The sequence below is a fragment of the Anarhichas minor genome, unplaced genomic scaffold (genome assembly GCF_050575085.1).
Source record: "Anarhichas minor isolate MPS153535 unplaced genomic scaffold, ASM5057508v1 ptg000043l, whole genome shotgun sequence".
NCBI lineage: Eukaryota > Metazoa > Chordata > Actinopteri > Perciformes > Anarhichadidae > Anarhichas > Anarhichas minor.
Genome location: NW_027466489.1, coordinates 594,109 through 607,317, shown reverse-complemented (window position 1 = coordinate 607,317; position 13,209 = coordinate 594,109). Strand labels below are relative to the sequence as shown.

General features: G+C 39.3%; 1 protein-coding gene across 1 annotated transcript; it reads right to left on the bottom strand.

The window, feature by feature from the left end:
- Positions 1-630: 630 nt before the first annotated feature.
- On the bottom strand, positions 631-11,534 carry cdk4 (cyclin dependent kinase 4). The gene is made up of 8 exons (XM_076110937.1): positions 11,301-11,534; positions 5,593-5,827; positions 5,370-5,505; positions 5,038-5,205; positions 4,631-4,740; positions 2,679-2,729; positions 2,460-2,595; positions 631-1,425 (listed from the first exon to the last, which is right to left on the bottom strand). Exons 2-8 carry the CDS (start codon positions 5,808-5,810, stop codon positions 1,336-1,338), a joined length of 909 nt encoding a protein of 302 aa, XP_075967052.1. The 5' UTR covers positions 5,811-5,827; positions 11,301-11,534; the 3' UTR covers positions 631-1,335.
- Between the last annotated feature and the right edge of the window lie 1,675 nt (positions 11,535-13,209).

Below are 13,209 nucleotides of genomic sequence, written 5' to 3'. Positions count from 1 at the left end.
TTTTTTGTATATATATATATTGGTGAATATTGCTGTTCTTTTGAAGTAGTTAATTCATCAGAGTATTCTTTTTCTGTGTTATCACAGTTACTTTGGAGCATGGTAAGTATTACTCAATATGTTCTGTAGCTATGAGGTTAGTTTTCAGTTCAAGAAAAGAACCTGTAATGAAGTCATCAGAGTTTGGACTTGGAAACTACATATTTACCTGAATTAACATAAATCCCGAGGTACAAACTGTGTGGATTTTGAAAAATGTGGGCGTCTTACCAAAACATTGGCTGCCATGTTGCATTATGGGAAGTGTAAGATCCACTGTTTTTGAAAATTGACCTACAAACAAATTTGGGACTAAGATTCAGGATATCTCAGCTTCTGTTTTGAAGAGTCTTTGTTTAACATAAGTCCCCTAACTTTATGCAAGTGCAGCACTACATCGTTTGGTCGCCACTATGTGAAACACAAAAACAGTGTATTCCCAAAAAAAAAAAAAAAAAACCACCTTTTAGACAATATACGTATTTCATATAGTCCCATGAATTTTTCACTTTTCATAGAATAACATTTATTCAATGTACATGGACTGCCATCTGTAAAATAATAATAATAATAATAATACACAAGTTTGAGTGTGATTTAAACTGTTTTATTCATTCGTAGTTTCAGTGCTGGTTGATTTCAAAAAATGTTAAATATGAAATGAAGTTCAACCCTTCAGTCCTCCGTTAACAGATACAATTTATGACAGTATTTAAGGACAATACCAGTACTTTTGTCATGTGTGTTTTTCTTTCCTTTCCTCATGATTTCCAATAAAACATATTGTTCCTTTAGTATGATAAATATAAAAACAAATACAATACGATCACTAACGACTGATCTAACCCTGATCAGTCGACACTTCTGTCACTTTGTTCAGACTGTAACGAGAAAAGACGACATCTCCACTTCCTTCTGTCGAAACACGGTACAAAAGTAACAAGAGCAACACTGACGAGACGTTTCTGTGCATCAGTCCCCGCGGACGAGACCGATGCACAAATCAAACATCAAAAACACTGGTACTGTCCTTGAAGACACGACATGTTAACATCATTAATTGTGACGCTGGAAAGCATGCCAGTGATCCTTAAATTCACTCTTCTTCTTTTTTTAAATTCCATTTCTCAGGCTTTAATCCTTTTTTTGATGTAGGAGCAACAACAAAAAATATCCCAAAGCATAACTCAGACGTCTTGAAAGGTAATGCACTGAATGAAACTGAAATCCTTTATGGTTAGGCCAGGTCTAAGCTTAGATACCGTTACCTCTCGCCGCATGTTTCACTGCACCATTTCAAGTCAATGTCTCCTCGTCCTGGAAATATGGATGTTCTAGGGCATTCAGGGCAGATATTCGTTTCAAGGGGTCGAAGGTCAGCATTTTCTACGGAAGAAAGAATAGCAGGGTGTTAGAGCGCCGTCAGGTCTTAAAGAAACAGTTCGACATTTTGAGAAATACTCCAGTCTCATGCAGAGTTAGACGAGGAGGTTGATGCTCTCGTCTGTGTCTGAGCTCAGCAAACCGACTGATACAGCTCGTCAGGCTCCGTCCAGAGGTCATAAAATCCTCCTACGAGCACCTCTTAACATGTCATATCTCATCTGTTTCATGTATTCAGAATCAAAATAAGATAAAAGACAATACGGCGTTTATGTGAGGTTATGTGTCAGACTGTCATTTGGCCAGGACCAGTTGCCAGGCAACCAGCAGAAAGTGCAGGAAGTTACCGTCCTGTTCGCTTTCTTTAGTCATCAGCATTTAGTTATTTTAATCTGGTTAACACAACACAGTCTAGTCTAAAATTGTGTTTCTTATTTTGAACTTAAACCTATATTTTCTACATCATATAGAGTGGCATAATTAAATATACTAAATATACGTCACTTTCACGGTTCAATCGCAGAAAATAAACTTTGGTAAACTAAATACTAATCCATTCGCAGAGGTAGTGATTTTAGTTTAACCAGCCCTGTAAATTATAATTATATAATGTTAATATAATATTTTACATGAGACACTACTACATTTAAGTAAATACTGTAGGCCTATTAAAAAATTAGAAGACAAGATTGATACCATTTTCACATCTGGAAGCTGGATTCTAAACTAAATACTAATCCATTAGAAACGTAGTGATTTTAGCTCCTTTTTTCAGTTTTACCAGCACTGTAAATTCATTATATAATTATAACAATTTTAATAGAATATTTTGCTTTAAACAGGACTGTTGTAAATCCTCTCTCCTCTAGTTTAACCAACAGGATAAGTAAGATCAATCAAAAGAACTTCATCTGATTGAGTCTGAGTTTACTGATCCGTAACTGCCATGATTTCAACTCTCTACACAGCTGAAAATCAATCAAATACCAGTCAGGATGGACTGACATTAAAATGTTGAATTCATGACAAAGTCTTACCAGCAATAGTTGCGCCCCCTGCTCATTTATCTCTGGAACAAAGTCGGTGATTGGGCGAGGTAAGAGAGGGGGGAAGTGTTTTCTTGAGAGTGCAACATCAGTCGGCCACTCGTCCTCTGGTGGCAAGCCAATAACTCTGAAATGACACATAGTTTCCAATGCAATCAGTATAATATGAATCATCCAGTCAGGTAAATGTGTAAACTATTCGTTACTCACTCAAAAAGTTTCCCAAGTTGGTCCACTTCTGACTCTCCGCAGAACAAAGGTCTAACAGACGGAAAGATTGCACCAAAGTTAAAAAGATTGAGGCAGTTATTTGTTATTCACAGGTCTTTGAAACTCCTGTTTGTGCAGGAGGGCAAACAGTAACATGATGTCCTTCAGTTTGCCATGAAGTTGAATGATTCTACTGTTTGCATAAGTTTAGTTTAACATTTCACCCAAATCAACATGTTCATGATACTATGAATGTTTCATCACATCATCCCCATCAATAAACTTCAAATATTTTGAAGCATGAATCTCTTTACCAAAGTCAACTTGTGTCATTTGTACCACTAGATGGAGCTACTGTGAGTGTGTGTGTGTGTGTGTTAGTGCACTGGTTCTCAGCTGATCTGGGATATGTTGCATACAAAGCTTTAGTTACATTCTGACTTTCTCCTGCAGTAACTGTTTGTGGACGTGTTAACACCTAATGATGTGTCAGTGGGTTTGTGTCGGCATGTATGATGGCGATGACCTCAAGATGTCAACTACAACTCCAGTATGTTTCAGAGTAGACTTATTGTAGACTGGTTGAAAGAGGGGCAAGGCTGACATAAAATACATATACGTGCTGTGACATAATGAGTGAGGCAAAGCCAAACTGTTTTTCACCAATTCGACTGCCGACAGTCTGAGGGCCCCAGACCAGATTTCCCCGGAGCCGCAGATAAACTTGTTACGTGGTGATCCATTTAGAGATAAATTCTGAACCCTCTGCAAACTCATCCCGGGTGCTGCTCTGACTGGCACACAAACACACCATGTGTGTGTGGACACTCACATCTCCAGGTAATGAGTGTATCTGCTATCGTCGATGATAGAACGAGTCTAAAGGTGGAACATGCAGTCAGGGCAATCAGTATTTGGACTGTGACACAATTCTTTCCAATTTTGCCTCTTTACATGTTTCCAATGGAATTAAAATGAAGCAGTCAATATGTGGTTGAAGTGTAGACTTTCAGATTTAATTTAATGGATACAAGACCCCTCCCCCTATTTTCAGAGGGGATACTATTGCCTCGTGACCTATGGTTCAGAGAAAATAGTGCCTAGATGAAAATGCTCACAAGGACAGTGGATAATCTTAAATAACCGGGTCATGATGACATTGCTTTTGAGTTTTGTATTGTAAATGTATTATTTTGTTGCTTTGAGTACCACAAGCTGAGTATAGTCATATAGTCCCATTATATTGGAGAGAACCAGCCTCTGGAGCCGATGTCTCCCAAACTACCATCAAAACAATCTAGATTGACAAACAGCACTACGTAAGAGGAAAGATTTGTATTTTCCATTTTCATTTTCATTTTCTGTTCATAAAACTGTTCATTTTCAATGTATTACATTTGCTGACTGGAAACACAAGACGGGACAAGACTTTAGTCAATATTTAACCAAAGACACAATGTTTCCCTAACCTAGTAACCTAAACCTGAAATAAGAGGCTGTGTTTCGTACGCCCCACCCACCCTACGTAGGATTTATGCGCAGTATGACGATGGGGGGAAAGTGTTGCCAGTGAAAAAACATGTTTGTCAATAAGTGGTATAGAAATGTATTTTTTTTTAGGAGACATTTTCATTAGAGTTTCAAACTCCTATTTAGCCTGAGGAGTTAAATGATAAACTAGAACTCCCTGTGTAAGCACAAACCTCCCCTTGCAATGGTTCAGGATATGTAATCGAATCTCTGCTGCTGAAACTTAATCAGATCACCGTCAAAATTGACCGCACTGTTCCTTTGCCCAAGGCCTCTCTCCTCACCAAATGACATCAAAATCTGTTCATGTTACCTTTCTAGATTTAAACACAGACACAATATTGATCATAACAAAACGTATAAACATAAATACTGTATATAGTGTCAATCTTCTTTATTTGAACATTATTCTGCTGACTCACTTGCGTCTGAACATCTCAGCAAAAATGCAGCCGGTGCTCCAGATGTCCACCGGTGTGGCGTAGCTGGACTGCAGCAGAACCTCGGGGGGGCGGTACCACAGAGTCACCACCTGGCAGACACAAAGATGGAAGTTTTTGTTCAGAAGGTTAATGTTTGGCAGCAGACTGTCACGTTAGACACTGATTGTCAGTGAGGAATTTAAGATTAGTATGACAGATTAGTTCTCTCAACCTCATTTTCAGTGGCTAAAGGTTGATTTCTTTTATTTTTCACTGAAATTCAGGAGAGCCAGAAGCTTCTTGAATGGTTCAAATCTAAAATAAATGATGGTATTATGTGGAAAATGCTGTATATACACACACACACAACACAAACAACTACTGTTGGGGTCCAGGTGAGTTCGTACCACAGGAGTGAGGGCCATGTGGCAGCTGTAGATCTTGGCCAGTCCAAAGTCAGCCAGCTTCACCTGGCCCTGGCTGGTCACCAGAATATTCTCTGGTTTCAGGTCTCGGTGCAACACGCGGTTAGAGTGAAGGAATGAAACACCGCACAGCAACTGCCTCATCAGGTCCTGCAGAAACACACACAGGAATATTGCAACTGGAACCATTTTTTTTAAAAACAGAGAGACCGTAAATAAGGAAAAAACACTCCGTTCAGTCCGTACAGTTTTCTTCCTTCTGACTATTTTACAGACTATACATTAGTTTACATATTGTTTCAGTTAGCTCTCACTTGAATGCGGCCGGGGGATAACCCAGGAGCTGGGGCTTTCTCTAGGTACGTCTTGAGGTCTTGGTCCACATGTTCAAACACCAGAGTGACTTTCGTCTCCTGGTCCGACCTCTGGGTGGCGCATACATCCATTAGCCTGCCGCGCACAACAAGAACAGTGACTTCTGTGAGAAGTGTTCACAGTGAATTGTAGACAACGCAACACTTTGTATAGCCGTCTTACCTGACCACGTTTGGGTGGTCGAACTGCTCCAGCCTTTTCAACAGAGCCACCTCTCTGACTGTGGAGACTGGGAGGCCATTTTGGTCCGTCTGCACACGCACGCTCTTCAGAGCCACAAACTGCCCGCTCTCTAAGTCTCGGGCCTTGTAAACCGTCCCGTAAGCGCCTCCTCCAATCTCTGCCACTGGCTCATACTGGACACCGGTGCCGTGGGCCATGGCCAAGATCCAACAGACTGAGAGACAAAGGATGACACACAGATCAGATGCAAAAGCTATGAATGCGTTTAATTACAATCATGAGATGATCACGTTTGTATAGTTTACAATAAAATAATATAATATTCTTAGCAGCCCACTTACCCTCTTATATGTACATTACTTCTTTACTTCAATGAACCTTATAAAGCATAACATTGGAAAAAAATAAAGAAGGAAGCAGAGATTTTGATGCATCACACCAAAAAGCAGCATGGAGCTGTTCTACTGAAAATAAACAATGGCCGAACTGGGTAACCTTATCCGTACTTTAAACACATCACTATATCAAAGAACATAACAGCTTCCATCCTGGATCTCACTGCTATTGTCACCTGAAGTGACCCTCGACCCAAAACAACCCAGTACTGCAACAAAAATCTACTAATTGAAGATGATGCAATGAAAAAAACGGGAAGGCAAGAGACATAAACACATCGGACAATCAGTAATCCATCTCTTTATCTCAGTCTTTTTGGTTTGTTTTTCTTTTCTTCAAATGTCTCTTGATATTTGTCATTTCTTATTGTTATGTTTGCAGATGATGTCCCACACATAATAATGTGTGTAATTCTAAATGTGATACATTATAGCAGGACTGAGACTTTACAGACATGTTAGGAGCTCTGTGAGGCTGTACATAGCACAGCTTTGAGCCAAATGCTGAGGTTTATTAGGTAATATTTACCCGGTTTACCACTTAATTTAGCATGTTAGCATTAAAGCTATCAAGCACAGCCGAGGCTGAGGCTGATGTCATTGGTTTTGAAGGTGTTTGGTCTTCAACCAAAGTATTGGACAAATTCAGTTTTGACCTGCTGGTGGTGCTAGATGAAGTCAAAGTAAATAAAAACTTAAATCACAAAAAACAATAAACTCCCTGTACTGGACATGGAAGTGACTTCTCTCATGATCTGGCTGTGAGAAGCTTGGCGGATGTATAATAAAAGATGGCTTTGTATGTATGAAGCAGTAAACCACTGACCCTCATCAGAGTCCAAAGAGGAAATAAGGATGTGGTGCAGTCATGCAAGTTCTCAGTAATAGTTTGTTTAACAACAAATTGATCTTTTGTAACACTATGCTCTTCGGGGGCTGCGTTTCCACTTTTGTACTTCTGTCAGTGAAACACTGCGGCATCAAGCCGTCTAACGGCGCGTAGCTGTTAGAGAACTGCTGTATACAGAGGAGGCAGCATCAAAGAGGGGCATGCTGGAAGCAAAACAACCTGCCGGACTTGCCAAGTAGCTGACCAGGCCATTCTGGTTTAGTGCTGAATGTGCAACATTTGCAATTACAAAGTATTGAAGACTGAAAAACTGTTTCTAGATAAAATATATTGATGGCTATGTCTAATCCAGTAAATTAAATGCCACCCCCAAAAAAATCAAAGCACTTCATCAGTGATGTAAAGAAACCTGTAAATCAAATATTGCCATGAAGCAGTACCGCTCAGTGATTTTCAACATTTCCCAACACAACCAAAGATAATTAAACTTTATTTACGCTACAGCCGTTAACCTTACAATAGACACGTTTTTTTCTGTCTCACAGTACATTTCATCATATTGCCAACTCTATTATATATAATATATATTAATTAAATCCTAATAAATTGGGTTTCTTCTCTCAGGGGTCAATAACGTTAAACGTTAAATAAGGAAGTTCGTTATGAAACTTATCTTACGTACTCAAGTTGAGTGCGTTAATAAGTAAGTTACCTTAACGTTCTTAAAATAAGTCAACGTTGAGTTTTGGTTTCACACAGGCCATGAACAGCGCTCTACTGGGTTAAAGTCTTGTGCTTGTTTGACCCATCCGTCGATCTTTATCTCCTCCCGACGCAGCCGGAGTTAATGTATAGCTGGAGCAGTTGCTCGGCCTCTGAGCGTCTAATAATGCAGACGCTGCCATCTTTAAACCTGCATTCACTGATTTCTTTTTGGCCACTTGGTGCCAATGGAACATAAACACAATATTGACATTTTATTACCTGACAAAGTTCTGACAGCGAACATGCTAACAAACAGTTGCCTATTTACACACCCAGCAGACACAAAGCGACATAAGAATTCATTTCAATTGTTGCAAATCCAACATTAATTCTCTTTTTAGCTCCGTTTTGGTCTCCACCAATTTCAGAGGACATTATCTGGCTCCTTAGCTAATAAATGTTCCACTATGTTCACCAGCTAGGTGCTTATTTTGTTTGACTGCAGTTTGGGGCTGGCAGTAATGGACGAGAGCCTGATCCTGCTGGTAATGACTGATGAAAGCACTGAGAATTTAAAAAAGTAAAGTTGAGGGCTGTAAAACCAAAACAATGAGCTGAAAGGTGTTAAAGCGCTCTGTAGTGCTAAGGGTAACTGTATTGTAGGGTACTCATTTACATTACACAGTCATTTGACCCCTTGCTCATTTAAAAAACATCGATTGATGCAGCTTTAACATTATATAGAGGCAATGAGGGCTTCACGCCCACTTTTCACCTTTTGAGTGAAAAAGAGGGGTCGCTAATAGACAACCTTATCATATTTCAACCAGTCTGGCAGCAGGAGTCAACTATGCTTAGAGCGAAATGCAAAGGATTTTTATGTCTAGTTGTGCCTCTATTAGAGTGAAGCCTCATATAAGAGCTCTCCAGGTACTTTCAGCGCAAAGTGCAGAAATGTGGGACATATTTTATAGGCATATTCAAAGAGGAATTTATGAATGCTCTTCTACATTCGCCAAATGTTTTATAATCTGCGAGCTACAGAACAAAGTACCTGACCTCCTGGAAGAAGTAAAATGACTCACTGAATGAGACACCATTTTAAAGCAAATATACTTGACGCAGGACTTTTGGCCGCCACTCTGCCGGCACAGGAAGCACCTTCAACCACTCAACCCCAAACAGCTTCTCTGTCCCACCCCTTCGAACTTTCCTCTGGCCTCCTCACCAACTCCATCCGTCAGCACACGACCACAGAGAGCATCATCCCGGTCCTTCCCTCCCTTAGTTTGAGCCTATTCAACATTAACACCCGTCACCTTCATACCCAGCATTTATTTCAGTGCACTGATGGCCGTTCGGTGGTCCTCTGCTACTTTTAAGGCCTTTAAAGTAAAGTTTATGGGACCAGGATGTGCGGAGCAGAGACTCATCATCTAAACTACCACGTTCCTGTGAGGTGAGAGATGGTTACCTCAAAAAAACATTGTGCCTGCTTTCAGGTCTTTTAGTGTATAACCTTGTTTAAATGTATGTTCTCGTAAATATCTTCCACTAACATTGTAACTTCCAGCCAACTAACACTGCACTGAAAAGCGTATGTGACTACATCAACAAACAGTCGACTGAAAAGGATTTTAAAATGTTGATATTCAATTAATACTTTCAGTCACTATAAAAACAAAAATGCCAAGCATTTGCTGGTTGCAGCTTCTTAAATGTGAGGCTTTGGCACAATATGTTTCATATTTGATAGTAAAATAAAGTATCTTTGGGTTTTGAACTGTTGGTCGGATAAATAAAGCAGTTGGAATACATCACATTGGGCTCAGGGTTATTGGCATTTTTCACTACTTATTGACATTCTATAGACAAAACATTGATTTTAATAAAAATGTCCATGATTAATAACAGCATTAATGAAACACTAAAGTGTCAATATAACTGTGTTTAAACTATGAGCACAGTGGGTTTGTAAGTGTGAAATAAAGAAAGTCTCTTTATTTTATAAAGCCGATACTCAAACATCTGACGCTCTAAACGGACGTCACATTTTTGTCTGTTGACAGCACGAGACGGCATGTTTGGACTAGAACTCTGATTACATGATTGCTCCAGAAACCCCAGAGAAGAAAACAGATAAATGCAGAGTCACTGCTGAATGTAGCAATACTGTACATGAGCCCTTTTGGAATGATGAAATAACTTTATTTACAGCCTTTCAGATCTGTATGCTAATCTCACCAGAGCTGAGATCAACAGTTCTACTAAACATGTACATATAGGGTTAATTATATCTCGAGGTATTCAGTGAAGTGCTATTGCTGCCATGCTGTGTAAAATACTCTCGCGTATACTGGTGGAAGAAATAAACCAGAAATAAATTGGGATCTAGTGGTTACAGGCAAATACAATATGTTATGCCCACAACTTCCTTTAGAAAAGGATTAATAATAAAAAACAACAATAAAATATTTATATCTAAATAAACGAGAAAATACTTTTAGCTTATTAAGTATTTAATTCACACAGAGTACACAAAAATAGGCATTACCATGTAGTTATTTCATATGGACTATATATTTACTGAATTACAAGAAAACATGTTATATTGTGATGCATGTTGTTGTTGAAATATGAAATGACCTATATTGTGATAGAAGATTTTTCCAGCCCTAAACTGGTTGATCCTCTGCTAGCTTGTATATTTTACTCCCTGAGATTAATACATTTGTATTTTAGCCTACAATATTACATCCTAATTTACTTATTGGCTATATTTTTATTATTAATCTGAATTTGCAAAGTAACTAGCAAATAAAGTTATGTAAAAAGTAGATTTGCCTCTCATATGAAGTAAAGGAGAAGTAGAAAGTAGCAGAAAAGTATAGGATCTTTTATTTCTGGTCAATTCTGACATATATATTTACTGAGCCAGACATTTTATATTTAGAAAATAACCCCCTGAGTGCGCTCTGCATGCAAACTACAGCCTATAATAAAGTCACTGTTCTAAACTCTTGCCTGTATCGTCTTGTTATTATCATCTGGCTCTTACCCCTGCAGTGTCCCCACCTTCATTTGACAACAACACAAAAGCTTGATTAAAAACATGTTCACCGCATTACAGAATGAACTGAAAGGGCTTCGCTGTCTCATAACGAAAGATCCGGCTATGTGCAAAACCTCATCTGGTCCTCCAGGAAGTGGTCAGGCTGTTCAATACTTGTCACCCTAAAACCCTCTCATCGTTTCCTCCGCGGTGACGCAACACCAGAGGAAACAGCAGCTTTTAGCACAACACCTGGACGTCTCACTGAGGCCTAGAACAGCAGATAGAGGGGCTGTCTGTGGCCTATTGATTATCAGCTCTATTTTCTTCCCCACATTTCATTCATTTATCCACTTAATAATCTAGCGGCCAGTGGGCGGAGGCAGACACAGGCCAGGGCAGACGGAGAGCCCTCTGTCCCCGACACGTGGTGCTCCTCCATAGCGCTCCTTTGTTGATTAAACTGGCATTAAAAAAGTGAAGCCACAACAGGCCACGCGGACTTTTTTTTTTGCCCCTCCTCACCTACATGTTCACTGACGTGGCGGAGGAAGACAGTAAAAAAAAGTACAGACGGCAGAGACAGTTCACCGTCAGCAACTTCTATTTCCACATCTGTACCACTTTATACAAACTGCCCAAGTGTCACACTAATGAAGCACGGCAGCTCGGATACTTCACTTACCTCGCCCGTGTCTTTTCTGCAGCAGGTGAGCGTTACTTTCGCTCTATGAGGAGGACATGCTCACTAGTGTGCCACGTAGAACTCCTCCAGAAGCGGGTCGGGTCCAGGCGGAGGTGTACAGCTCCAGCAGTGGGTCTGAGGTACAGAAGACAATCAACAGGTTATGTTTTCGGCCTCCAATGTTTCTTTTCTTTCTTCCAGCCTGCACTCTTTTTTGGGTCGTCGCTTCCTGTTGCTTCTGGCAACTCTTGGTGGAGGCGGAGCTTAAAAGGAATCTTCACAGCATAGCCTGTCATGTGTGAAGCCCTTAAAGCTGCTGAGCCTTGGAAAGTTACAAAAATCATATAATCCATTGCTGAAGAATGCTTTGATATTGTAGTTGTTAAATGCATATCTTTACAAAGGCTTTTATGTGGCTGTTTATTTCAGATTCTAAAAATATAGGCCTAAGAATATCAGACACACCCTTTTAATTTTAGTTTATTTATTTGCACACAAACAAATAAAGTTAAAGTGATAGCTCTCAAAAGAATTTAACAATAACAACTAAAAGAACAAAGAAAATAAATACATATATTAGATCAATGTTCAGAAGAAATAGAAAAAAAGAATAACGTATAACAATAGATTATATGTGCCAACCATAAAATAAACTTTAGTTGCTAATTACAGCTATGGTGTAAGCTGCTAGGAGCAAGAACATCACAATAAGCCAAATTAAAATAGTTTGAATTAACCTTTAAGCGTATTTGAAAATGTGTGTTGTTCTTGACAAAGATGTATTTGTTGGTATGATATACAGCTGTGTAACAACTGTACACACAGAAATGTATTCCACATAACTTCAAGTAAAATAAAAACAACTATGTGGGACTAAAGTGAATAAAACAAATGAAGCCCGTTCTCCTTTCGTTTTCTCTGAGCGAAATCTCTTGTCTCATTTTGTAGTAATGAGATCAGGCCTGCAGACTGTGTGTGCGTGTGTGTGTGTGGATGTGTGTGTGTGTGTGGATGTGTGTGTGTGTGTGTGTGTTTGTCAGGACACATAAAGTGTACCTCTGTGTTTTATACAAAACGTGTTTGACCACATGAATTTCCCTGTGTGGGATAAGTATAATTGACTTGACTTGTGTATTAAACTAATTAAAATAACACATTTTTCATTAGTAAACCAGGGATTGAATTAGAAACATTCATCAGTATGGTGCATACTGATTTAATGCTAAAATATATTTCATAACTTATTATTTTGGCGATTCGGTCACAGTAGTCTGAATGATCGTCCTACTCTGATGCTCATCCAGCCTGATGCCTCTGTACTCTCAGGGATTTGTTCAGCAGACACCTGAATAAATACATGTTGGCTTTAGATGTTAACAAGGGGTCCAAATTGGCCAACAATTGACAAATGGACTGAATTCAAGTAGATTATTCCAAAAATAATTTTCAATAAGAGTACACCTGAGAGTCAGTTCTTCATTACATTTTGATTTCTGCTCTTTTATGGTTGTTCATTGGTTACAAACAAACTGCACAATGTCTGGCAGCTTTCAACACATGATGTTTCAAAAGCATGTGATCACAGAAAAACATGAATGGTAGACTTGTGGTTGCTTATAAATAAACTCCTATTTGGACGGTCATAGTTTGTGTTCTAGTGTCTGGCACAACCAATCCATTTGGGATGCAGTGTTTGAGTGCTTTTGCAGTTTTCCTCCCAGCCAACTGCTCCTGCGCTTGTGTTACTGCTGCATGCTAGAGGGGAAGAAAGAAGACGCTCTCAGTATCTGCACTTGTGGCCAGAAATGGGGAGGTAGCGCAGTCACAGTGCAGACTGTCTCAGAGTGTCTCAGTGGCTGGGACAAAAGTTGTTTAAAAAAAATGAATTATTCAAGTAGCTCCAGGGGTT

Bases quoted from the DNA above. Each gene is read 5' to 3' on its own strand.
- cdk4 (XM_076110937.1), bottom strand. From the start codon at position 5,810: ATGGCCCACGGCACCGGTGTCCAGTATGAGCCAGTGGCAGAGATTGGA. The intron at 5,506-5,592 runs GTAAGACGGCTA...TGTGCGCGGCAG, and splicing joins GACCACCCAAACGTGGTCAG to GCTAATGGATGTATGCGCCA. The intron at 2,596-2,678 runs GTGAGTAACGAA...GTGTCATTTCAG, and splicing joins CAACTTGGGAAACTTTTTGA to AGTTATTGGCTTGCCACCAG.